This window comes from Triticum aestivum, chromosome 5D, assembly GCF_018294505.1.
Source record: "Triticum aestivum cultivar Chinese Spring chromosome 5D, IWGSC CS RefSeq v2.1, whole genome shotgun sequence".
Classification (NCBI taxonomy): Eukaryota; Viridiplantae; Streptophyta; class Magnoliopsida; order Poales; family Poaceae; genus Triticum; species Triticum aestivum.
Window position 1 is genome coordinate 57,601,679 of NC_057808.1, and position 23,839 is coordinate 57,625,517.

General features: G+C 44.5%; 1 protein-coding gene across 1 annotated transcript; it reads right to left on the minus strand.

The window, feature by feature from the left end:
* Positions 1-2,930: 2,930 nt before the first annotated feature.
* Positions 2,931-9,647, minus strand: LOC123119421 (WD repeat-containing protein 75). The gene is made up of 16 exons (XM_044539227.1): positions 9,401-9,647; positions 9,087-9,281; positions 8,792-8,992; positions 8,293-8,689; positions 8,051-8,169; positions 7,005-7,082; positions 6,695-6,829; positions 6,573-6,617; positions 6,012-6,178; positions 5,856-5,934; positions 5,696-5,778; positions 5,373-5,502; positions 5,161-5,293; positions 4,346-4,494; positions 3,743-3,938; positions 2,931-3,558 (listed from the first exon to the last, which is right to left on the minus strand). Exons 1-16 carry the CDS (start codon positions 9,518-9,520, stop codon positions 3,356-3,358), a joined length of 2,430 nt encoding a protein of 809 aa, XP_044395162.1. The 5' UTR covers positions 9,521-9,647; the 3' UTR covers positions 2,931-3,355.
* Positions 9,648-23,839: the final 14,192 nt, after the last annotated feature.

Consider the following 23,839-nt stretch of genomic DNA (forward strand, 5'->3'; position numbering starts at 1 on the left):
CGGCCGCTCTCACACATGCAGGCGTGGGAGATCGCCCATACGCGGAAGGACCCCAAGCCTGGCGAGCCCAAGTACTACGGCAAGAAGACCGCGCATAGGAAGAAGGCCTACTCCGATGGGTATCTGGCGTTACATCCTGACACACCTGACCCCATTGCGGCGGATCTGGACGAAAGGGTGGTGGTGGGCATGGGGCCGAAGGAGCACGGTCGGGAGGCGGTTCTCGATGCTGTGATCACTCCTACTATCTCCTACACACAGCTCCGTCGGATCGACCCGACCCTGAGCCAGCGCACGAGCACGCCCATGAGCAGTGCACCGTCACTGTCCCTCTTTCAGGAGCAGCAAACTGTAAGTATTTTCCCTTTTATCTTCATTGCTCCCTTTATTTTCCGCATTTAGTAGTTTTATGAGTTTCATCATGTCATACTGTAGGCCTACATGGAGTACACACGCCAGGAGACCATGGCGTGGCACGACCGCCTTCATGCATACCATCAGCAGAGGGATCGCCAGATGCAGCACGCTTTTCAGGAAATGGCGGCCGACAGGTGTCCTCAATGGCCATCAGCAGAGGGTCCTCCAGGACAACCAACGTTGCTGACCTTTGAGGAGTTTGTGGCACAGAACGCTGGCCCCTCGCCGGTTAGTTCATCCCCAATCTATTCACTCAAAGCATATCATGCCTTTCAACACAGTCATATATCCCGTTAATATGTCTTTTCAACATCCAGGGAACCGGTGGATCAACCGTTGGCGGTGGTCTTCGCAGCACTCCCGAGTCACGGAGCCCGACCACTCCGATCCATGGAGGCGGAGGCGGAGGCGGAGGTGGAGGCGGTCTTGGCGGTAGCGCTGCCACTAGCACTGACGACCTGGGCTTCAGCGGTCTTGGCGGTGACGACCTCCGCGGTGCTCGACGTCCTGGCGCTTAAGTCTTTTGGTTACTTGTGTGCTTATGCTTATATATCTTAAGATGACTTGTGTGTGGTGATGATGATAAACTTGTGGTCTTTGATGGTCCTTTAGATGACTTGCTTGCTTCTTTATATGCTTATGCTTATCTTTATGTTGATTATGATGATGCTTATGCATATATTGTTGTGATGGTGACGGATGATACTTAGATGTGTTCTATATGTCTATTTCCATCATATATATCTGCTGATATGTGCTGTATATCTGAATTGAATTGATTTGAAAACAAACAGAAAAAAGAAAAAAAATCAAATACAAACTATGCCGACGGCTAGGCCGTCGGCATAGGGCTGGCCTGAACGCCCAGTTGCTGACGCGTGGCATCTATGCCGTCGGCCTAGCCGTCGGCATAGATTTAAACTAAGCCGACGACTAGGCCGTCGGCATAGACGCCACGTGTCAGCAACTGGGAGCTCCTCGGGCAAGAGGCCGTCGGCATACATATAAACTAAGCCGACGGCCAGGCCGTCGGCATAGCCTTGCCCAGGAGAGCCCAGTTGCTGCCACGTGGCAGGCCTATGCCGACGGCCTGGCTGTCGGCATAGGCTTGCCACGTGGCGAGCAGGCTTTGGTCAGCACTTGACGGCGGCCGCCGTTAGGAGGTAACGTTGCCGACGGCCAGGGCCGTCGGCATAGATGTACGGACACCGTCGGGATAGGGCCTATGCCGACGGCCTCCCGGGCTACGCCAACGGATATGTTGCCGACGGTCCTATGCCGACGGGGGCCGTCGGCATAGGCCTGTCCCAACGGCCAATCAGGGCTATGCCGACGGCCAGGGCCGTCGGCATAGGGTGCGATTCCGGTAGTGGGTGCCTTGCCGCATGGCATCTGATCAATCGCAGCTTTAGTTCTGGATGGTGTTTGATGCAGATGAAAAAATGTAGTATGAATTTTAGTTTTGGATGATAAAAAATTTAAAACAAACTATGAATATTTTTGAAATACGCAAATATATATTTCAAATAAACGATGAAGATTTCTTAAAATATGCCATGAAATGTTTTTATATCCACGATGAACCTTTTATAAAAGCACAGCGAATATATTTTTATACACGATGAAAAAAATATTTTTAAAGGCGAGCTCATGTGCGACGTGGGCGATGCGGAGCTATCGTCGGCAGGCTGTTTCTCAGGAAACTAACCGGGGGATAGAAGAAGTGGGCCTAGTAGGTTCCCGATGGGTTAACTAGGATAGCCCATCAAAATTTTGCAGTGTTCCACGGGTGCCCACTGAACACTGGGCTCATTTGGCAACAGGGGAAACTGCGGGGTTCCCTGTCAAATCCCTGGAAACTTCCGTCCTGTGGCAATTCGGCCCTGGTTTTGCCAGGGTGACATTTGGTTAAGGAGTGGGACTGTGGGAGTGCCAAACCCACCCTCTTCCCCGTGAAATCCCTGGGAAGAAAATAAACGCCTTGTGAGGCGTGGAAAGAATTCCTAGCTCTCCCGTCATCTCGTGTCTCTCTTGAGCTGAAAACTACTGATGCGAGAGGGTCGGCCCACCCTGTGCGCGCAGAAAATTCTCACCCCGTGGCCTCTTTCCCTGGGTATCATCTCCATAAGAACCAAACAAGGCCTTAGGTGGGATGGGTCGATGAGTCCCACCGCAGCCTGACTGTTGGTCTTGCCATGGCGGCACACTTGGTCGAGAATGTCAAATTCAAAGAAAGAACATGATGTTCTTTTATGCCTGTCCAAGTGCCCTCTCGAGAATTTGAGATTTGGTGAAATACTCCAAAACTGTTCCTTTTTCCTTGTAATTTTTCGGTTCTTATTGAGCAGTAAAGGACTTTGACCTGAATTTCATGTACTAATTTGTGAAGCAGGGCCGTTCTTTAAAATACGCCAAAAATGGTTTACGTAGTTGGCTGCATGCACATGTTTGTCAGCCATTTGGCATGAAAGTAGAGAAACATATACATTTCACATATATAATCAAGCCAACCATGCGTGCAAGGATAGATTTAATAATAATAAAAACAACAGATTTTGTCTCCAAATCATCCGGTCAACATCGCGTGATATACAGGTTATGATTGTTCCGTCGTGCCACAAACTCTTCACTGGCTGAAAACACTCAATTATCACAAAAGAAGTTCAGATTACAGATTAAACTGTGACGGGCAAAATTGCTTAGGATCAGCACACTGATTCACTGACACTACTAAATATCACTACAAAAGGAGCTCTGATCCAGTCACCACATTTCATTGCCATCACCCACCAGGTTGCGTGACAAGCTTGATACTGTGGTCTTCAGGGCATAAATCGTTTGCCTTGGCGGCCCGAGTCAGCGTTCGTTTGCTTGCACTGACAACTGCAACTAGCAAGTATACCATTATATATTGCGACAAAACTTCGGTGGGTGCTTCTCACTCGTCTGTGACTGGTCTCTTCTCCAGCAACGATGCCAAGAAAACAGAACACAGTTTCGTGAGAGGCGGGAGAGCGTGAGACGATCCAGTGAATATAGTTTCCCAGGGTCTGTCTGATGGGATAAATGGGATATCCGAAACCTCTTTCTTCAGTTCCAGTTTTGGAAGTTCTCCATAAATAGAAGCATAACCGATGGGTGCTGAAACAACAGAGATGACCATGAGTACATTTTCTATCACTTCTAGTGCAGCAAAGAATAGGTCAAAATTGCTTTCACCAGGCACAATGTAAATGATATTCAGAAAGTCTCTTTTGAGGTATAATGACATTTAACAATCAAGTGCGCAGGTTAAGAAAGCAACAAAGTCGTACAACAAACTCACCAGGTTCATCCGTTTGAATGTTTTTCCGTGTGCTCTTGCTGATTTGCGGCTCCTCGTTCTTTAGGGGATCAAAGATAACATATTCATGTGAACCATTTACGTAAACCAGCAATGAAGCCTCTCCACCTCTTGTGTCGTCTGTGTTTGCATCGAAAGAGGGGCCATCCTTCACAAAAGCAATGCTACCTCCTTTTGCCTGAAAGAAATGAGAAGGTAATCAAAGGTACGCATTAATACACTCCCTGGTGAATTCCCCTTTTAAAAGAGTAGATACATTCAGTGGAGAAGAAACCAAACAACAAAACCAACAGCACCTAGACAACACACAATGGACTACCAGTATGTGGTTAGAGCCTTAAGAGGAACAAGACCGTGAATGGACCATTTAATGTTAACTCTAAACATAACCCACTTGCTTGGTTTAACAAATAGAATGGGTTGGCCAAGTGCCACCTCAACTCTCATAAGCCTAGTCGAAAAATGCTGTGATTACAAAGCTGCAACTTTTTAAAGTGGACAATAACAAAAAATTCACTTTCACAAAGTCTATATTGCACTTCTAAAGTAGTTGGTCATGAAATATAGCAAGTCATCTGAGCATACCTTCTTTACAGACCAGGAGGAAACTGGTTTTGAATTTTCTGCATCGAAAATCAGTATTATCCCATCTTGCTCTGCTGGTGCTCCTCCTTCAGGACAGCTTAGAAGAGAAAGAACCGCAAATTCACTCTTACTTGAAGAACAACATGCAGCTGTCAAAGCATAAACACTAACATTAGAACTAGATCAAATGTGCTTGCCTGAAAACATTTTGTTTTGTTGGTACAAGGAACCAGGCTAGAACAAGGGACCCCAACCCTAATTATAGTGTGGTGCTTTACTCCATATGATGAAAGTGTGTAACACAATTGGATCATGAACCACATCTATTAACAGTATTACACTGGAACTGGGCTACTTGAGTGATCATTTGGTAGCCCTTGAAGATAGCCAAATTTATCAGAATGGTCATACTGGCCTTAGTTATTAAAGGAGTAATAGTCGTGCAACCAGTAAAAGCTGGTGCAACAAGGTTGTGCCAAGATCATTTTAGTGTGCCTCTAATTGGCATGGCTAAGCAGCTTGGTACTTCTATGCTTATACCAATATTACAGATTCAGAACTCCACAACAACGCAGGGGCATTCGGTGAGGAGCTACGGTCCGGTGGTTGACAAGCCACTGATCGGAGGCGACTGGACTGGAGTGCTTTCATCAAATGATGCATGTGGGCTGAGCCATTCCCATCCCAAGTGGTGGCCCGATTCGGCCTGGGTTACCCAATACTAGAAACAGAATGTGTAGTGAAAAATGTAAAGCATTCATCATGTGCTAGATGTTATTCCGCCTTCATGGAAGTTTGCCAGCATAGTTTTATACCTTCTGCGAAAAGGGTGTAAGACCATTGCATGGAAAGATTTGACACATTCCACACAGCAACCTGTGGTTTTGAACTCTGAGATAGAGACATCAAATAAGCCGAATCCCCAGCGAAAGAAAGTTTTGTAATGGGCTGCAAATTTAAGAGGGGAAAAATCAAATCACCAGTGTCAATATAGTGGCAAAAGTACAACAGAAAGAACAATAAATACCGATAGTGCTTCTGCAATCACGCCAACGAGTGCATTATTATCAGGGTCCCACAGTGTAATGACGCTCTCAGCTGCAACTGCAAGAACAGATCCATCGCCTGAGAAGGCTGCAGCTGTCATAGGTTTCTTCCTGCAAAATTAAGTAATTCAAAATATCATCTGCATCATTTAACAAGTCAATAGACAATAAATGAAATGATCACTCTTTATATGTGTGATTAGACAGGTCATTAAACAGTTACACTAAATATGCTTATAACTAGTCCTTATATACAACTAAATGTAAACATGTATTGTTTAGAGGAAAATGATGGTCAACTCACTTGTATGAGCCAACTGATTGGCATCTCCAACCAGATTGACTTTTTCCGTCACTTGATTGTAAAGCCAAACTTTGGACCCACACCTACAGGTCAAAATATACTCAGGATACGGAGAGAATCAAATAAGGCATCATCCACAAAGTTGATATGACATGCACACCTTGAAGTTGCAACCAAACGAAGAACTCACGGCCATGTTTTTTCCTGGATGGAAAGCAACGGCAGAAATCCCAGCGTCACTGTTATGGAACATGTGAGTCAGAAAACATAGTATCACTATATATCTATCAGTGACCTAATAAGCATGTACACCAACCTGTGAGGCTCATAAATGACAGTGGACAGATGAAATTGTCCAGCACGAGACCCTTGGTTCCAAAATTTGAGTGTAACAAGGCCACCTAATTCTTCTTCAGGAAGCTTGACCTCCACAGTGCACATTAAATTGCCACCAATGGACAATGAAACTAAAGAAATGTACATCTATATTAAGGGAAAAAAGAAAGGTGTCAAACTGTGAATAATAAACAGAGAGTGACAAATTATGAATATCACATAATAGTTTATTACAGAGATCCCAATGAAAGAAATCTATGATACTCCCTATGTGTAAACAAATGTAAGACGTTTTAGATCCCTATTTTAGTGATCCAAAACGTCTTATATTTGTTTACAGAGGGAGTAGTAAATACGACACAGCAAGTATGTCAACCATGTTCAGAAGATTACAGCAGACTATTGGGTGCTTTAAAATATTATCACATACTTAAGATACAACATAACCATTTTGAAAAAAAATCATTAAAAAGAAACATAGAATATAAAGAAGAAAACTTAAGTGGTTCAACAGGGGCAGGATAGGATAAAGGTATCACACCGTAATATCGTCAACAGGCTGAAAGTTCCTCTCACACACTTGCACCTGAGCAGGTTAACAATATTGGGATCAATCTTATTAAAATGTTGCGCACAATAAATCTCTTAAGTTGATTCTCTTACCTCTGAAACCTCAGTGTTCTCAAACAAATTGTAGAATTGTATGCAGTAATCTTGTGTTGGTATAGCAACAAGGCCATTAGTGGAATCAAATCCACACACATCTCGTCGACTCAAGTCCCCGGAAGCAATAGGCATCTGAGGAGACAAACACAGAAGGCAAATCCATAAAGGGAGATAAACACAGACAATATATCAGCCATAAGTCTCAAGCATATTGAATAATTATCAGAATGAGGGTAACCAAAATCTGGCGATGTCATTTGCTGGCATAAACAATTAAAGGGCAGAACTGCAGATCTGATGCACAAACCTTAATTCCAGAAATGGTTTTCAGGACCTCCATGTTAGGCATGTTTAGAAGATGAACTTGGTTATTTGTACATGACACCTGCAAATAACAAAAAAATTGAAAAGCTTGACTCTTGGCGACCCAATTCAAAATGGAATATGATGTCAATATCCTCTATCAATCAACATCCTCATCCCAGCCCAGTTTACAAGTAAATACAGTTCACATCTAGTATATAACAAAGTGAAAGCTCGACAGATATACTATTCATTCAGTTCCAATCACATTGCTTGATCAGTTCCTAATATGAAGCTGTACGAGCCCGAATTCAAGAATGGGCATCCTCTCTTAAGTAAATATTACTGCACAAAGAGGCATCGGTGAACCAACCTTCTAACAGTACCACTTTGAAATGTTCTACTGCTGTGACAGCAACTACACCTGATGCTATCACAACATTTTCTCTTTGGGCTTTGACGACCTAATATATATTTTGTGCGAATTAAATATTGTACCACGGAAAGCTTCTTTTGAGTACAAATTGAACGGTACAATCTTTGTCACATATAACCCAAATTTAGTTGGTCTAATTTATGGTCAAAGTTCAATTATGAAATGTGTGCACGCCTTATTCATTGGAATGGAGGGAGTAAAAATTTAGCAGCAACACGATAAAAGGACGGAAAGCGGATTTATGCATCCAAACTATAAAGTAGACGAGAAGTAGCAACCAAATGATACTATGAAATCATGCAGAATGACTAATGTTCACATATTTCACGCCAGGTGTGCCTACAAGGAATCTGGTGATCTCTTTAAAAAAAAAACTTCCGTTACTCACAACCAAGAAGCAGAGCAAAGTTTAGGTATGTCTACAGATCTGAAACAAACAAAACTTCTATTCACACAACCAAGAAGCAGAGCAAAGTCTAGGATTACGACATGCCAGAAGACCAGATTCACAGAACTTCTTAAATCACCAAATAACTTCTCTGAGGAGAAATAGATCTCAGGTTCTTGCAAATACACTGAAATATCATACAGGAGGTAAAAGAAGTGATACTTACACAGGAAATGGAAGAGTCTGGAGAATCTACAAAGAACAGAAGAGGAGATCCTAGACGTGGCTTATACCTTCTCTTTCCAGTATCTAGTTGCCATACAACAATAACCCCCTCCATACCACCTATAAGATCAGAAGATGCTTGTCACTGAAGTTACAAGACTAGACATCAGGGTCAACATACAAGACTAAAATGTAGTATAAAAATGGCACTCGATAAAGAGTAAAAGCATCAGTAATCAAAACCTGAGAGCAAGTAAGCTCCATCGGAAGAAAATTTGAGAAAGTTCACTCCGCTAGAATGCCAGTGCCATGTAGTGCAAGTACCCGCATCATCTTTACCCCTTACACCATCCCTTTCTTCATCAACTTGAGACTTTGCACCATGTGTTCCAGAAAACTTGGCCTTCCCAAAACCTCTCCAGATTAGGATCCTCCCTGTTGCATCACCACCAGCAACGATTCTCTCACTTGGATGGAAGGCCAGGGTGCTCAGCTTTTTTGTGTGACCAAGCTTTATTTTCCTTATATTGTCATGATTGAAATCTTTGGTAGGTATGCTCCATATATAGAGATGTCTCTTATTTGCGATGCCCAAAAATTCTCCAGAACAACTCACGACAATCTTTTCTGGCTTCCGTGTCTGTTTGGATAAAAGAAAATGATGACATGATGAAGTTCTAAGCATAGAAAATGTCATAAATTCTCATCTGGACAATGGAATGTGTAAATCTGAAAACCTCACCTGAGCCAGTTCAGAACCCACTTGGCACCCTTTCCACAAGTCATAAATCCTCAGCTGCCCCCACAATTCCTTCTTTTTAGCAACTGGCTTACCCTTTGCCTTATCTTGAATAGCCTTGTTGCTCAAAGCTTCCACAGAGACGAATGCGAAAGGAGCATACACCTCGGTCACTTTCAATTTTTTGCTTATGTTGGGAATCACCTGCACTCATCAGATAAGAAACATTAGCCCCGCCTATGGTGTCTCGACTTCAAATCAACAGGCTAAGCATAAGACAATGGCTCGAGCAGCTCACCATGGAGTGGACTGGGGCGTCGACTTTGACCTTCCGCACCAGCTCGGCGGTGGCGAAGTCCCAGTAGATGAGGAAACCGTCGAGCCCCGCCGTCCAGCAGTGGGTCGCGAGCTTGGCAGCCGCCGCAGCGCTGCTCTGCGGCGGCACCACCACGACGGCGGTGACGTCCCCCTCGTGCCCCTCCAGCTCCGACACCTGCAGCACGACAGACCCCAAAGGGGCGAGTCAAATCAGCTTCAATCACGAGGCCACGCGCGGCGGACGGACAAGGTTCACGCAGATGGTGAAGAATCGAGGTCGGGGACTGCGCTTACCAGCATGCCGGTGGAGGTGCTGAAGACGGAGACGGAGCGGCCGGAGCAGACGAGGAGGAAGCGGCCGTCGGCGGAGAAGGCCGGCGGCGCCGAGACGTAGCTCTGGCCGCCGGTGATCATGGCGGCGGCGGCGGCGGCCGGTTTGGCTAGGGTTCTGGGGCGGGCGGGGAAATGGGGGCGGGACGCGAGAGGAGGAGGGCGGCGAGACGGCGGGGAGAGGAGAGGTAGGGTTTTGGGGTTTGGGGACAAGCCGCAGCCGCCGGGCAAAGAGGGCTGTTTTTGCGGGTTGACGGGTTTTGCCGCTTTGTTGGGTCGGAAACCCGCTTCAAGTTTTGGACCTTGGGTTTGTGCCAGTGGGCTCGGCCGTATTTACGCAAGCGTGGCGGCTGCCTTATGGGCTGAACCATCGTGCTGTCATGTGGCCCGGGCCGTATTCATATAAGCACTCCAAAATAGTCCATGTTACAGACTGATATGTCGCAGAAAAAATACAGACTGATATACACAGATGGGTGAATATCCAGTGATACCACACCTTAAATGCTCCCATGACACCATTTGAAAAAAAAAATCATGGTACCACACCTTAAATCCAGTGATACCACATCCTAAATGCTCCCATGTTTCAAAAAAATTCTGAAAAAATCATGAATTTTCACAAGGAACGTGTGTAAGTGCATCTAGTGTCACCCCTAGTTGGTTTTGGAGTATTGACGACAAACCTGGTTGAGGGACTAATGTGTTTGTGAGAATTGCAGGATAACACAGATAGTAGTCCCTCATTGATTCGGTTTACCTACCGGAGATGACCCCTAAAAATGTGTGAAGACATTGAAGACAATGATGGTCTCTGAAGATATTCATAATGAAGACTATGACATGAGAAGACATCGCATGAAGACTATGGAGTGCGAAGACATAGTTGTTTCGTAGTTTTCTTTTCTTCTTTGTTGGGTCATATGAACCACCGTACTGTTAAGTGGGGTCCAAGTGAACAAAGTCAGAGTGACTGAAGTGATGCTCAACCAAATCCTATGTCTTCGAGCGAAGACAGTGAGAGCAAATCTTATCCAGAGCTGGATGAGTCAGCTTTACTTGTAGCCCAAGTCAAGCTGTCGCGTGTGTTTGAAATCTGACCGTTGGACACGTGTCAGTTCCTTAGTGACCCAGGGTCATTTCGGACAAATCAGGTCAGGTTGCCTCCTGGCTATAAATAGCCCACCCCCTAAACCATAAATTGGTGGCTGCTCAGAGTTAGTGCACGACTTTTGTCGTTTGAGAGCAACCCACCTCCGAAACATTTGAGAGGGAGATCCTTGCGAGGACAAAGCCCAAAACACCTAGAGCCAAAGAGTGTTAGGCATCACTGAAGTCTTTCTGTCCACGTGATCTGAAGACTTATTACACTTGAGGACTGTGAATCCTCCAGCCGGTTAGGAGTCGCGTTCTGAGCATCCAAGAGTCATTGTGGATTGCCGGTGAACGAAGTCTGTGAAGGTTTGGAAGTCTACCTTGAAGACTTGCCAGAGTGATGGGGCGAGGACTAAGTGTCCTTAGCTCAAGGGGAATAAGGTGAAGACGCGGTCTTCTGAGTTGAATCTCAGCCTCCCTAACCAGACGTACAGTTGTCACAGCAACTGGAACTGATCCAACAAATCTCTGTCCTCTCCAAGCTGCTAGTTCTATCTTCTCCCTCTCTTTACTTACAGTTTGTCTTCGTGAAGTCATTGCATGCTTGCTTTATCTGATTGACTTCACTGTGTGACGACTAATGTTGGTTGGCTTCATACTATCTTTCATCCTGATCTATACTACCTAGCTGCTTATAGTCTTCGTAATTTCACTTCATTACTTACTTCACTATGGCCAGTCTAGTGTAGTCTACCTTTCGCTGCATATCAATAGGTTCATTTCTATCGTTTGTCTTCAAAACCCCCTGATACGTCTCCAACGTATCTATAATTTTTTATTGCTCATGCTATATTATCTACTGTTTTGGACATTATTGGGCTTTATTATTCACTTTTATATTATTTTCGGGACTAACCTATTAACCGGAGGCCCAGCCCAGAATTGCTGTTTTTTGCCTATTTCAGAGTTTCGCAGAAAAGGAATATCAAACGGAGTTCAAACGGAATGAAACCTTCGGGAACGTGATTTTTAGGAAGAATATGATCCAGGAGACTTGGACCCTACGTCAAGAAAAAAAGGAGGAGGCCACGAGGTAGGGGGCGCGCCTACCCCCCCCCCCAGGGCGCGCCCTCCACCCTCGTGGGCCCCCTGTTGCTCCACCGACGTACTCCTTCCTCCTATATATACCTACATACCCCCAAACGATCAGATACGGAGCCAAAAACCTAATTCCACCGCCGCAACCTTCTGTACCCACGAGATCCCATCTTGGGGCCTGTTCTGGAGCTCCGCCGGAGGGGGCATCCATCACGGAGGGCTTCTACATCAACACCATAGCCTCTCCGATGAAGTGTGAGTAGTTTACTTCAGACCTTCGGGTCCATAGTTAGTAGCTAGATGGCTTCTTCTCTCTTTTTGGATCTCAATACAATGTTCTCCCCCTCTCTCGTGGAGATTTATTCGATGTAATCTTCTTTTGCGGTGTGTTTGTTGAGACCGATGAATTATGGGTTTATGATCAGGATTATCTATGAACAATATTTGAATCTTCTCTGAATTCTTTTATGTATGATTGGTTATCTTTGCAAGTCTCTCCGAATTATCAGTTTGGTTTGGCCTACTAGATTGATCTTTCTTGCAATGGGAGAAGTGCTTAGCTTTGGGTTCAATCTTGCGGTGTCCTTTTCCAGTGACAGTAGGGGCAGCAAGGCACATATTGTATTGTTGCCATCGAGGATAACAAGATGGGGTTTTTATCATATTGCATGAATTTATCCCTCTACATCATGTCATCTTGCTTAAGGCGTTACTCTGTTTTCATGAACTTAATACTCTAGATGCATGCTGGATAGCGGTCGATGAGTGGAGTAATAGTAGTAGATGCAGGCAGGAGTCGGTCTACTTGTCTTGGACGTGATGCCTATATACCTATATACATGATCATACCTAGATATTCTCATAACTATGCTGAATTTTGTCAATTGCTCAACAGTAATTCGTTCACCCACCGTAAAATACTTATGCTCTTGAGAGAAGCCACTAGTGAAATCTATGGCCCCCGGGTCTATCTTCATCATATTAATCTTCCAACACTTATTTATTTCCTTTGATTTTACTTTGCTTTTATTTTACTTTGCATCTTTATCACAAAAATACCAAAAATATTATCCTATCATATCTATCAGATCTCACTCTCGTAAGTGACCGTGAAGGGATTGACAACCCCTTATCGCGTTGGTTGCGAGGATTTATTTGTTTTGTGTAGGTACAAGGGACTCGCGCATAGCCTCCTACTGGATTGATACCTTGGTTCTCAAAAACTGAGGGAAATACTTACGCTACTTTGCTGCATCAGCCTTTCCTCTTCAAGGGAAAACCAACGCAGTGCTCAAGAGGTAGCACCCCCGTGTTTTGAAGACTTTCATAAAAATCGCCTATTCACCCCCCCTCTAGTCAATAACTAGCACTTTCAATTGGTATCAGAGCAAGGTGCTCCCTTGTTCTTTGTGATTCGGTTTAAGCACCTGGAGTTTTAGCTATGTCGACTGCAGGGATAATCAAGGTCTCCGTTGCGTGCCCTGTCTTCGATGGCACTGATTACCCCTACTAGAAGAATAAGATGCGCATGCATTTTGAAGCCATTGATGTCGACCTTTGGTATGTCGTCAAGAACGGCGTTCCCAAGACTGGTGAAGGTGTCATCCCTGCTGATGTCAAGAAGTTCGTTCAACTGGACTCTACTGCCAAGAACATCATATGTGGTCATCTGACCAAAGGACAGTATGGTCGTGTGAGCGCTCTGGAAACCTCGAAGCTAGTCTGGGACTGGCTCTCCAAGGTCAACGAAGGCGTCTCAACCCAGAGAGACTCAAGGATCAGTGTTCTTCGCAACCTCTTCAACCGCTTCAAGAGAAACGACAATGAGAATGTCCAGCTCACGTTTGATCGCCTCACTGATATCACAAATGAGCTTCATGCACTAGGCGCCACTGAGATCACCAAGCATGAAATCGTCAAGACACTCCTGAGATCACTTGACAGCTCGTTTGACACCCTAGCCTTGATGATTCAAGAACGCCCTAACTTCAAGACTCTCGATCCGTCTAACATACTTGAGAGGCTCAACACACATGAGTTCCAGTTATCTGAGAAAAAAGATATCTATGGTCCTAGCTATGGACGTACTCGCGCTTTGAAGGCAAAGGCTGTTTCCTCATCTGAAGAAGAATCTGACTGCAGTTCTGGGGATCCTGAAGACATTAGAAAGGAGCTTGCTATGCTTGTGAAGAAGTTCTAGAAATTCACCAAGAAGAAAGGCTTCAGAAAGTCTTCAAGATCTAGCTCGAGAAATGATGAAGCTTCTACTCATGACCACAAGAAGAGAACATGTCACAAGTGCAAGAAACCTGGTCACTACATCTCTGAGTGTCCTCAGTGGGACAATGAGAACAAGAAGAAGAAGAAGAAGAAGAAGAGCAAGGAATATGATTCTGATGACAAGAAGAAGAAGAAGTCTTCAAAGTCTTCTTCCAAGTCTTCGTCCAAGTCTTCATCACACAAGAAGAGCTCATCTGGCAAGGCTCGTGCTTTTGTTGGCAAGGAGATGGATTCAGAGGAGGAGTCTGCTTCTGAGGAGGCAGATGTGGAGTCTGAGGAGGAGTCCGACTCTGGCGTTGCAAGTTTGGCTCTAGCCACAGCCTACGTTGCCAAGTCCATCTTCAACACTGAAGACAATGGCTCCGTCACCAACGCTGATGCTAATGACAAGGACGACTCTGCCCCCACCTACTGCTTCATGGCAGGTGGTGCCAAGGTAAACTCACGCGATGCTTACTTTCAAACATCAAGTGAAGATGACTCTGATTGTGAATCCAAACATAGCTACAAAACACTTGCTAAAATTGCAACTGAACAACAGAAAGCTATAGAACATATTCAAAAATTGCTAGACAAAAGCGATGACCTGTTGGACGCGGAAATGACCCGATCTCAGTCCTTAATTGAAGACATCAAAAATCTTCATGTTAAGTACGAGGAACCTAAAAGTCATCATGAAACGCTCTCAACAACTCATGAAAAGCTTTCCTACGATTATCTTCAAAGGAAGCAAGAACTTGAGAAATTGAGAGCGGCTCATGAAGATCTTCAAAAAGAGAACGAGTCACTTAGCGCTCAACAGATCAGTCCCGCTCAGGAAGGATTTGAAACACCATGTCTAAATGCCTTGAGCGTGATAACGCTACTTCTGTTGCTGAATGTTCCACTGCTGCTACTGTTACAATATCTTCAACTGCTGATGTGGTAACTAACCCCTCTGTTGAGGATACCACTATTGTTGCTGATGAAAATGCCAGGCTGAAGACATTGCTTGAGACAGGGATGTACAAAAGCCTCAAAGGGCATCAGACACTATGTGATGTCCTCAGAAAGTAGATTCTGAACCGAAACCCTAGTAAAGAGGGTGTTGGGTTCGAGAGGAAAATGAATGTTGATGGTTCTTATTGAAAGCCTGAGCAGTACCCCAAAACCACATGGGTTGCTGCAAAGGGACCTTCAGTGGATTCATCCACCTTATCTGGCTTCACTTGTGCTAACCCAATTATCATTGATGAATCCTTTGATGCAAACTATAAACTATTTAAGAATCAGAATGGTGAAGTTTTTGCCAGCTATATTGGTACTAACTGCAGGAATGGGCCACCTATGAAGAAGATCTGGGTACCCAAAAGTTGCCTTGAGAATCTTCCTGTGAATGTCATCATGACACCACCTGGGAAGAAGACAAACCCCAGACCAAAAGCTTCATATGGTCCAAAGGCTTCATACAGACAGAGGACTCACGAGAGTCACCCTAACGCCAATGTTTTGTAGGGAAATCATACTCAGACTAATGAATATGTACGTGTTTCATCAAACCGCTATGTTCATAAGACTAAGAACTATTCTGCTTATTCATATGAGTATTATTCACCTCCTGCAAGGCTATTTGCTAGGGCTCCAAAACCGAAGTTCTCAGATGCTGCACTTAGACTCATTGCTTCGAAGCCACCCCTGAAAATGTGGGTGGTTAAGAAAACTTAACTCTCTTTTGCAGGGAAAGGTCTCCAGCCGGAAATCAAAGGCGTCTGATGTTTATGCTGGGGACCTAAAACATCTTGTGGGGTGCAAGATAAAATGCCCAAATGGTCTTACTATGTATTTTGTTCCTGAATCGCTTGCCAATCATCCTATCAGCCCTAACCTGGATATGAGCTTTGATAATCCGCTTGTTCGTCAAATGTTTATGCTTCACAATACCCTTGGTGAATCCTATCCCCCTAACTGTACTGTAGGGTATGACACTAGATGCTTCAGAATGGATTATGGACAGTGGATGCACTAATCATATGACTGGTGATCGAAGTCTTCTCATGGACTCAACCTTACGCCCATCTGACAAGAGTCACATCACATTTGCTGACACTGGTAAAAGCAAGGTATTGGGTCTAGGTAGAGTTGCAATCTCAAAGGATCAACACATGGATAAAGTGATGCTTGTTGAATCCCTTGGTTTCAACTTAATGTCTGTCTCAATGCTTTGTGACTTGAACATGATTGTGATATTTGGAAAATATCGTTGCCTTGTTCTAATGGAATCTGACAAGTCTCTAGTCTTTGAAGGGTATCGGAAAGATGATCTGTATATGGTAGATTTCTCAGCAGGACCACAGTTGGCCGTATGTCTTCTAGCAAAAGCTTCAGAGTGCTGGCTCTGGCATCTGAGGCTAGGGCATGCTGGCATGAGGAACTTGTACACACTCACGAAGAAGAAACATGTCGTAGGCATCGAGGGTGTCAGGTTCAAGAAAGATCATCTGTGTGGTGCCTGCGAAGCTGGAAAGATGACTAGGGCCAAGCATCCCTCGAAGACAATCATGACAACATCTCAACCCTTCGAGCTGCTTCACATGGACTTATTTGGCCCTACTCACTACTCTACTCTTACTACCACTGCTTGCCTCTATGGCTGTTGGAAATATGCCCTAGAGGCAATAATAAATAGGTTATTATTATATTTCCTTGTTCATGATAATCGTTTATTATCCATGCTAGAATTGTATTGATAGGAAACTCAGATACATGTGTGGATACATAGACAACACCATGTCCCTAGTAAGCCTCTAGTTGACTAGCTCGTTGATCAATAGATGGTTACGGTTTCCTGACCATGGACATTGGATGTCGTTGATAACGGGATCACATCATTAGGAGAATGATGTGATGGACAAGACCCCAATCCTAAGCCTAGCACAAGATCGTGTAGTTCGTTTGCTCAGAGCTTTTCTAATGTCAAGTATCATTTCCTTAGACCATGAGATTGTGCAACTCCCGGATACCGTAGGAATGCTTTGGGTGTACCAAACGTCACAACGTAACTGGGTGGCTATAAAGGTGCACTACAGGTATCTCCGAAAGTGTCTGTTGGGTTGGCACGAATCGAGACTGGGATTTGTCACTCCGTGTAAACGGAGAGGTATCTCTGGGCCCACTCGGTAGGACATCATCATAATGTGCACAATGTGACCAAGGAGTTGATCACGGGATGATGTGAGTTACGGAACGAGTAAAGAGACTTGCCGGTAACGAGATTGAACAAGGTATCGGGATACCGACGATCGAATCTCGGGCAAGTAACATACCGATTGACAAAGGGAATTGTATACGGGATTGATTGAATCCTCAACATCGTGGTTCATCCGATGAGACCATCGAGGAGCATGTGGGAGCCAACATGGGTATCCAGATCCCGCTGTTGGTTATTGACCAGAGAGTCGTCTCGGTCATGTCTGCGTGTCTCCCGAACCCGTAGGGTCTACACACTTAAGGTTCGGTGACGCTAGGGTTGTAGAGATATTAGTATGCGGTAACTCGAAAGTTGTTCGGAGTCCCGGATGAGATCCCGGACGTCACGAGGAGTTCCGGAATGGTCCGGAGGTAAATATTTATATATGGGAAGTCTTATTTTGGTCGCCGGAAAAGTTTCGCACTTTATCGGTATTGTACCGGGAGTGCCGAAAGGGGTCCGGGGGTCCACCAGCCCCGGGGGGGGGGCACATGGGCTGTGGGGGGTGCGCCTTGGACTATATGGGCCAAGGGAACCAGCCCCAAGAGGCCCATGCGCCAAGAGATAAGATAAACGGAGAGTCCTAAAGGGGGAAGGCACCTCCGAGGTGCCTTGGGGAGGAAGGACTCCTCCCTGGCCGCACCCTTCCTTGGAGGAAGGGCCAAGGCTGCGCCCCCCTCTCCCTTGGCCCTATATATAGTGGGGGGGGAGGGAGGGCAGCAGCAATCCAAGCCCTGGCGCCTTCCTCTCCCTCCCGTGACACATCTCCCTCCTCCCGCAGTGCTTGGCGAAGCCCTGTTGGAATCCCGCTACTTCCACCACCACGCCGTCGTGCTGTTGGATCTCCATCAACCTCTCCTTTCCCCTTGCTGGATCAAGAAGGAGGAGACGTCGCTGCTCCGTACGTGTGTTGAACGCGGAGGTGCCGTCCGTTCGGCGCTAGGGTCATCGGTGATTTGGATCACGACGAGTACGACTCCATCAACCCCGTTCTCTTGAACGCTTCCGCTCGCGATCTACAATGGTATGTAGATGCACTCCCCTTCCCCTCGTTGCTAGATTACTCCATAGATTGATCTTGGTGATGCGTAGAAAATTTTGAATTTCTGCTACGTTCCCCAATAGTGGCATCATGAGCTAGGTCTATGCGTAGTTTCTATGCACGAGTAGAACACAAAGTAGTTGTGGGCGTCGATGTTGTCAATTTTTCTTGCCGCTACTAGTTTTATCTTGTTTCGGCGGCATTGTGGGATGAAGCGGCCCGGACCGACCTTACATGTACGCTTACGTGAGACAGGTTCCACCGACTGACATGCACTAGTTGCATAAGGTGGCTAGCGGGTGTCTGTCTCTCCCACTTTAGTCGGAACGGATTCGATGAAAAGGGTCCTTATGAAGGGTAAATAGAAATTGGCATATCACGTTGTGGTTTTACGTAGGTAAGAAACATTCTTGCTAGAAACCTATACAAGCCACGAAAAAAAACTTGCAACAACAATTAGAGGACGTCTAACTTGTTTTTGCAGCATGTGCTATGTGATGTGATATGGCCAGAAGATGTGATGAATGATATATGTGATGTATGAGATTGATCATATTCTTGTAATAGGAATCACGACTTGCATGTCGATGAGTATGACAACCGGCAGGAGCCATAGGAGTTGTCTTTATTTTTTGTATGACCTGCGTGTCATTGATTAACGCCATGTAAATTACTTTACTTTATTGCTAAGCGCGTTAGCCATAGAAGTAGAAGTAATCGTTGGCGTGACAACTTCATGAAGACACAATGATGGAGATCATGATGATGGAGATCATGGTGTCATGCCGGTGACAAAGATGATCATGGTGCCCCGAAGATGGAGATCAAAGGAGCAAAATGATATTGGCCATATCATGTCACTATTTGATTGCATGTGATGTTTATCATGTTATGCATCTTATTTGCTTAGAACGACGGTAGCATAAATAAGATGATCCCTCACTAAAATTTCAAGAGACGTGTTCCCCCTAACTGTGCACCGTTGCGAAGGTTCGTTGTTTCGAAGCACCACGTGATGATCGGATGTGATAGATTCTAACGTTCGAATACAACGGGTGTTGACGAGCCTAGCATGTACAGACATGGCCTCGGAACACATGCGAAACACTTAGGTTGACTTGACGAGCCTAGCATGTACAGACATGGCCTCGGAACACAAGAGACCGAAAGGTCGAACATGAGTCGTATAGCAGATACGATCAACATGGAGATGTTCACCGATGATGACTAGTCCGTCTCACGTGATGATCGGACACGGCCTAGTTTGACTCGGATCATGTATCACTTAGATGACTAGAGGGATGTCTATCTGAGTGGGAGTTCATTAATCAGATGAACTCAATTATCATGAACATAGTCAAAAGGTCTTTGCAAATTATGTCATTGCGCTTTAGTTCTACTGTTTAAGATATGTTCCTAGAGAAAATTTAGTTGAAAGTTGGTAGTAGCAATTATGCGGACTGGGTCCGTAAACTGAGGATTGTCCTCATTGCTGCACAGAAGGCTTATGTCCTTAATGCACCGCTCGGTGTGCTGAACCTCAGCGTCGTCTGTAGATGTTGCGAAACATCTGACATACACGTTTTGATGACTACGTGATAGTTCAGTGAGTAATGCTAACGGTTTAGAATTGTGGCACCAAAGACGGTTTTTTGAAACGTCGCAGAACATATGAGATGTTCCGAAGACTAAAATTGGGATTTCGGACTAGTGCCCACGTCAAGAGGTATGAGACCTCTGACAAGTTTCTTAAGCCTGCAAACTAAGGGAGAAAAGCTCAATCGTTGAGCATGTGCTCAGATTGTCTGAGTACCACAATCGCTTGAATCGAGTGGGAGTTAATCTCCCAGATGAGATAGTGATGATTCTCCATAATCACTGCCACCAAGCTATTAGAGCTTCGTGATGAACTATAAATATCAGGGATAGTTATGATGATCCTTGAGCTATTCGCGATGTTTGACACCACGAGAGTAGAAATCAAGAAGGAGCATCAATTGTTGATGGTTTGTAAAACCACTAGTTTCTAGAAGGGCAAGGGCAAAAGGGATACTTCATGAAACAGCAAATCATTTGCTGCTCTAGCGAAGAAACCCAAGGTTGAACCCAAACCCGAGACTAAGTGCTTCTGTAATGAGGGGAACGGTCACTGAAGCAGTACTACCCTAGATACTTGGTAGATGAGAAGGCAGGCAAGGTCGACAGAAGTATATTGGATATACGTTATATGAATGTGTACTTTACTAGTACTCCCAGCAGCACCAGGGTATTAGATACCGGTTCGGTTGCTAAGTGTTAGTAACTCGAAATAAAAGCTGCGGAATAAACGGAGACTAGCTAAAGGTGAGATGACGATATGTGTTGGAAGTGTTTCCAAGGTTGATGTGATCAAGCATCGCATGCTCCCTCTACCATCGAGATTTGGTGTTTGCGTTAAGCATGATTGGATTATGTTTATCGCAATACGGTTATTCATTTAAGGAGAATAACCGTTACTCTGTTTATTTGAATAATACCTTCAATGGTCTTGCACCTAAAATGAATCTCGATCGCAGTGATACACATGTTCGTGCCAAAAGATATAAAATAGTAATGATAGTACCACATACTTGTGGCACTGCCATTTGAGTCATATTGGTATAGAACGCATGAAGAAGCTCCATGTAGATGGATCTTTGGACTCACTCGTTTTTGAAAAGATTGAGACATGCGAACCATGTCTATTGGTATATATGCATGAAGAAACTCCATGCAGATGGATCGTTTGGACTCACTTGATTTTGAATCACTTGAGACATGCAAATCATACCACATGGGCAAGATGACTGAAAGGCCTCGTTTTCAGTAAGATGGAACAAGAGAGCAACTTGTTGGAAGTAATACATTTTGATGTGTGCAGTCCAATGAGTGCTGAGGCATGCAGTGGATATCGTTATGTTCTTACTTCACAGATGATTTGAGTAGATGCTGAGTGTATTTACTTGATGAAACACAAGTCTGAATTATTGAAAGGTTCAAGTAATTTCAGAGTGAAGTTGAAGATCGTCGTGACAAGAGGATAAAATGTCTGTGATATGATCATAGAGATGAGTATCTGAGTTACGAGTTTGGCACACAATTAAGACATTATGGAAAGTGTTTCACAAGTAATACCGCCTAGAACACCATAGTGTGATGGTGTGTCCGAACATCATAACTGCACCCTATTGGATATGGTGCATACCATGATGTCTCTTATCGAATTACCACTATCGTTTATGGGTTAGGCATTAGAGACAACCGCATTCACTTTAAAAGGGGCACCACGCAATTCCGTTGAGACGACACCGTTTAGAGAAACCTAAGTTGTCGTTTCTTAAAAGTTTGGGGCTGCGATGCTTATGTGAAAAAGTTTCAGGCTGATAAGCTCGAACCCAAAGCGGATATATGCATCTTCATAGAATACCCAAAAACAGTTGGGTGTACCTCCTATTTCAGATCTGGAAGCAGAAGTAATTACTTCTAGAAACGAGTCCTTTCTCGAAAGAATTGAGTGGGAGGATGGTGGAGACTTGATAAGGTTATTGAACCGTCACTTCAACTAGGGTGTAGCAGGGCACATGAAGTTGTTCCTGTGGCACCTACACCAATTGAAGTGGAAGCTTATGATAGTGATCATGAAACTTCGGATCAAGTCACTACCAAACCTCGTAGGACGACGAGGATGCGTGCTACTTCAGAGTGGTACGTGATCCTGTCTTGAAAGTCATGTTGTTAGACAACAATGAACCTACGAGCTATGGAGAAGCGATGGTGGGCCCATATTCCGACAAATGGTTAGAAGCCATGAAATCCAAGATAAATGGATCTTTGAGAAGAAGACGGACGTGGACGGTAATGTTACCGTCTATGAAGCTCGACTTGTGGCAGAGAGTATTTCCACAAGTTCAAGGAGTTGACTACGATGAGATTTTCTCATCCGTAGTGATGCTTAAGTCCGTCGGAATCATGTTAGCATTAGCTGCATTTATGAAATCTGGCAGATGGATGTCAAAACAAGTTTCCTTACCAGTTTTCATAAGGAAAGGTTGTATGTGATACAACCAGAAGGGTTTTTGTCGATCCTAAGGATACTAAAAGGTATGCTAGCTCCAGCGATCCTTCCGAGGACTAGAGCAAGCATCTCGGAGTCAGAATATACGCTTTGATGGAGTGATCAAAGTTTTTGGGTTTATACAAAGTTTGTTAGAAACTTGTATTTACAATAAAGTGAGTGGGAGCGCTACAACATTTCTGATAAGTATATGTGAATGACATATTGTTGATCCGAAATGATGTAAAATTTCTGGAAAGCATAAAGGGTTGTTTGAAAGGAGTTTTTCAAAGGAAGACTTGGATAAAGCTGCTTACATGTTGGGCATCAAGATCTATAGAGATAGATCAAGACGCCTGATAATACTTTCAAAGAACGCACACCTGCACATGATTTTTGAAAGAGTTCAAAATAGATCAGCAAAGAAGGAGTTCTTGGCTGTGTTACAAGGTGTGAGTATTGAGTAAGACTCAAGACCTGACCACAGCAGAAGAGAGAGAAAGGACGAAGGTCGTCCCCTATGCTTTAGACGTAGGCTCTACAGTATGCTATGTTGTGTACCGCACGTGAAGTGTGCCTTGCCATGAGTTGGTCAAGGGGTACAATAGTGATCCGGGAATGGATCACATGACAGCGGTCGAACTTATCCTTAGTATCTAGTGGACTAAGGAATTTTCTCGATTATGGAGGTGGAAAGGAGTTCGTTGTAAAGGGTTACGTCGATGCGAACTTTGACACTAATCCGGATGACTCTGAGTAGTAAACCGGATTCGTATAGTAGAGCAATTATTTGAAATGGCTCCAAATAGCGCGTGGTAGCATCCACAAGATGACATAGATATTCGTAAAGCACACACGGATCTGAAAGGTTCAGACCCATTGACTAATAACCTCTCTCACAAGCATAACATGATCAAACCAGAACTCATTGAGTGTTAATCACATGGTGATGTGAACTAGATTGTTGACTCTAGTAAACTCTTGGGTGTTGGTCACATGGTGATGTGACCTATGAGTGTTAATCACATGGTGATGTGGACTAGATTATTGACTCTAGTGCAAGTGGGAGACTGTTGGAAATATGCCCTAGAGGCAATAATAAATAGGTTATTATTATATTTCCTTGTTCATGATAATCGTTTATTATCCATGCTAGAATTGTATTGATAGGAAACTCAGATACATGTGTGGATACACAGACAACACCATGTCCCTAGTAAGCCTCTAGTTGACTAGCTCGTTGATCAATAGATGGTTACAGTTTCCTGACCATGGACATTGGATGTCGTTGATAACGGGATCACATCATTAGGAGAATGATGTGATGGACAAGACCCCAATCCTAAGCCTAGCACAAGATCGTGTAGTTCGTTTGCTCAGAGCTTTTCTAATGTCAAGTATCATTTCCTTAGACCATGAGATTGTGCAACTCCCGGATACCGTAGGAATGCTTTGGGTGTACCAAACGTCACAACGTAACTGGGTGGCTATAAAGGTGCACTACAGGTATCTCCGAAAGTGCCTGTTGGGTTGGCACGAATCGAGACTGGGATTTGTCACTCCGTGTAAACGGAGAGGTATCTCTGGGCC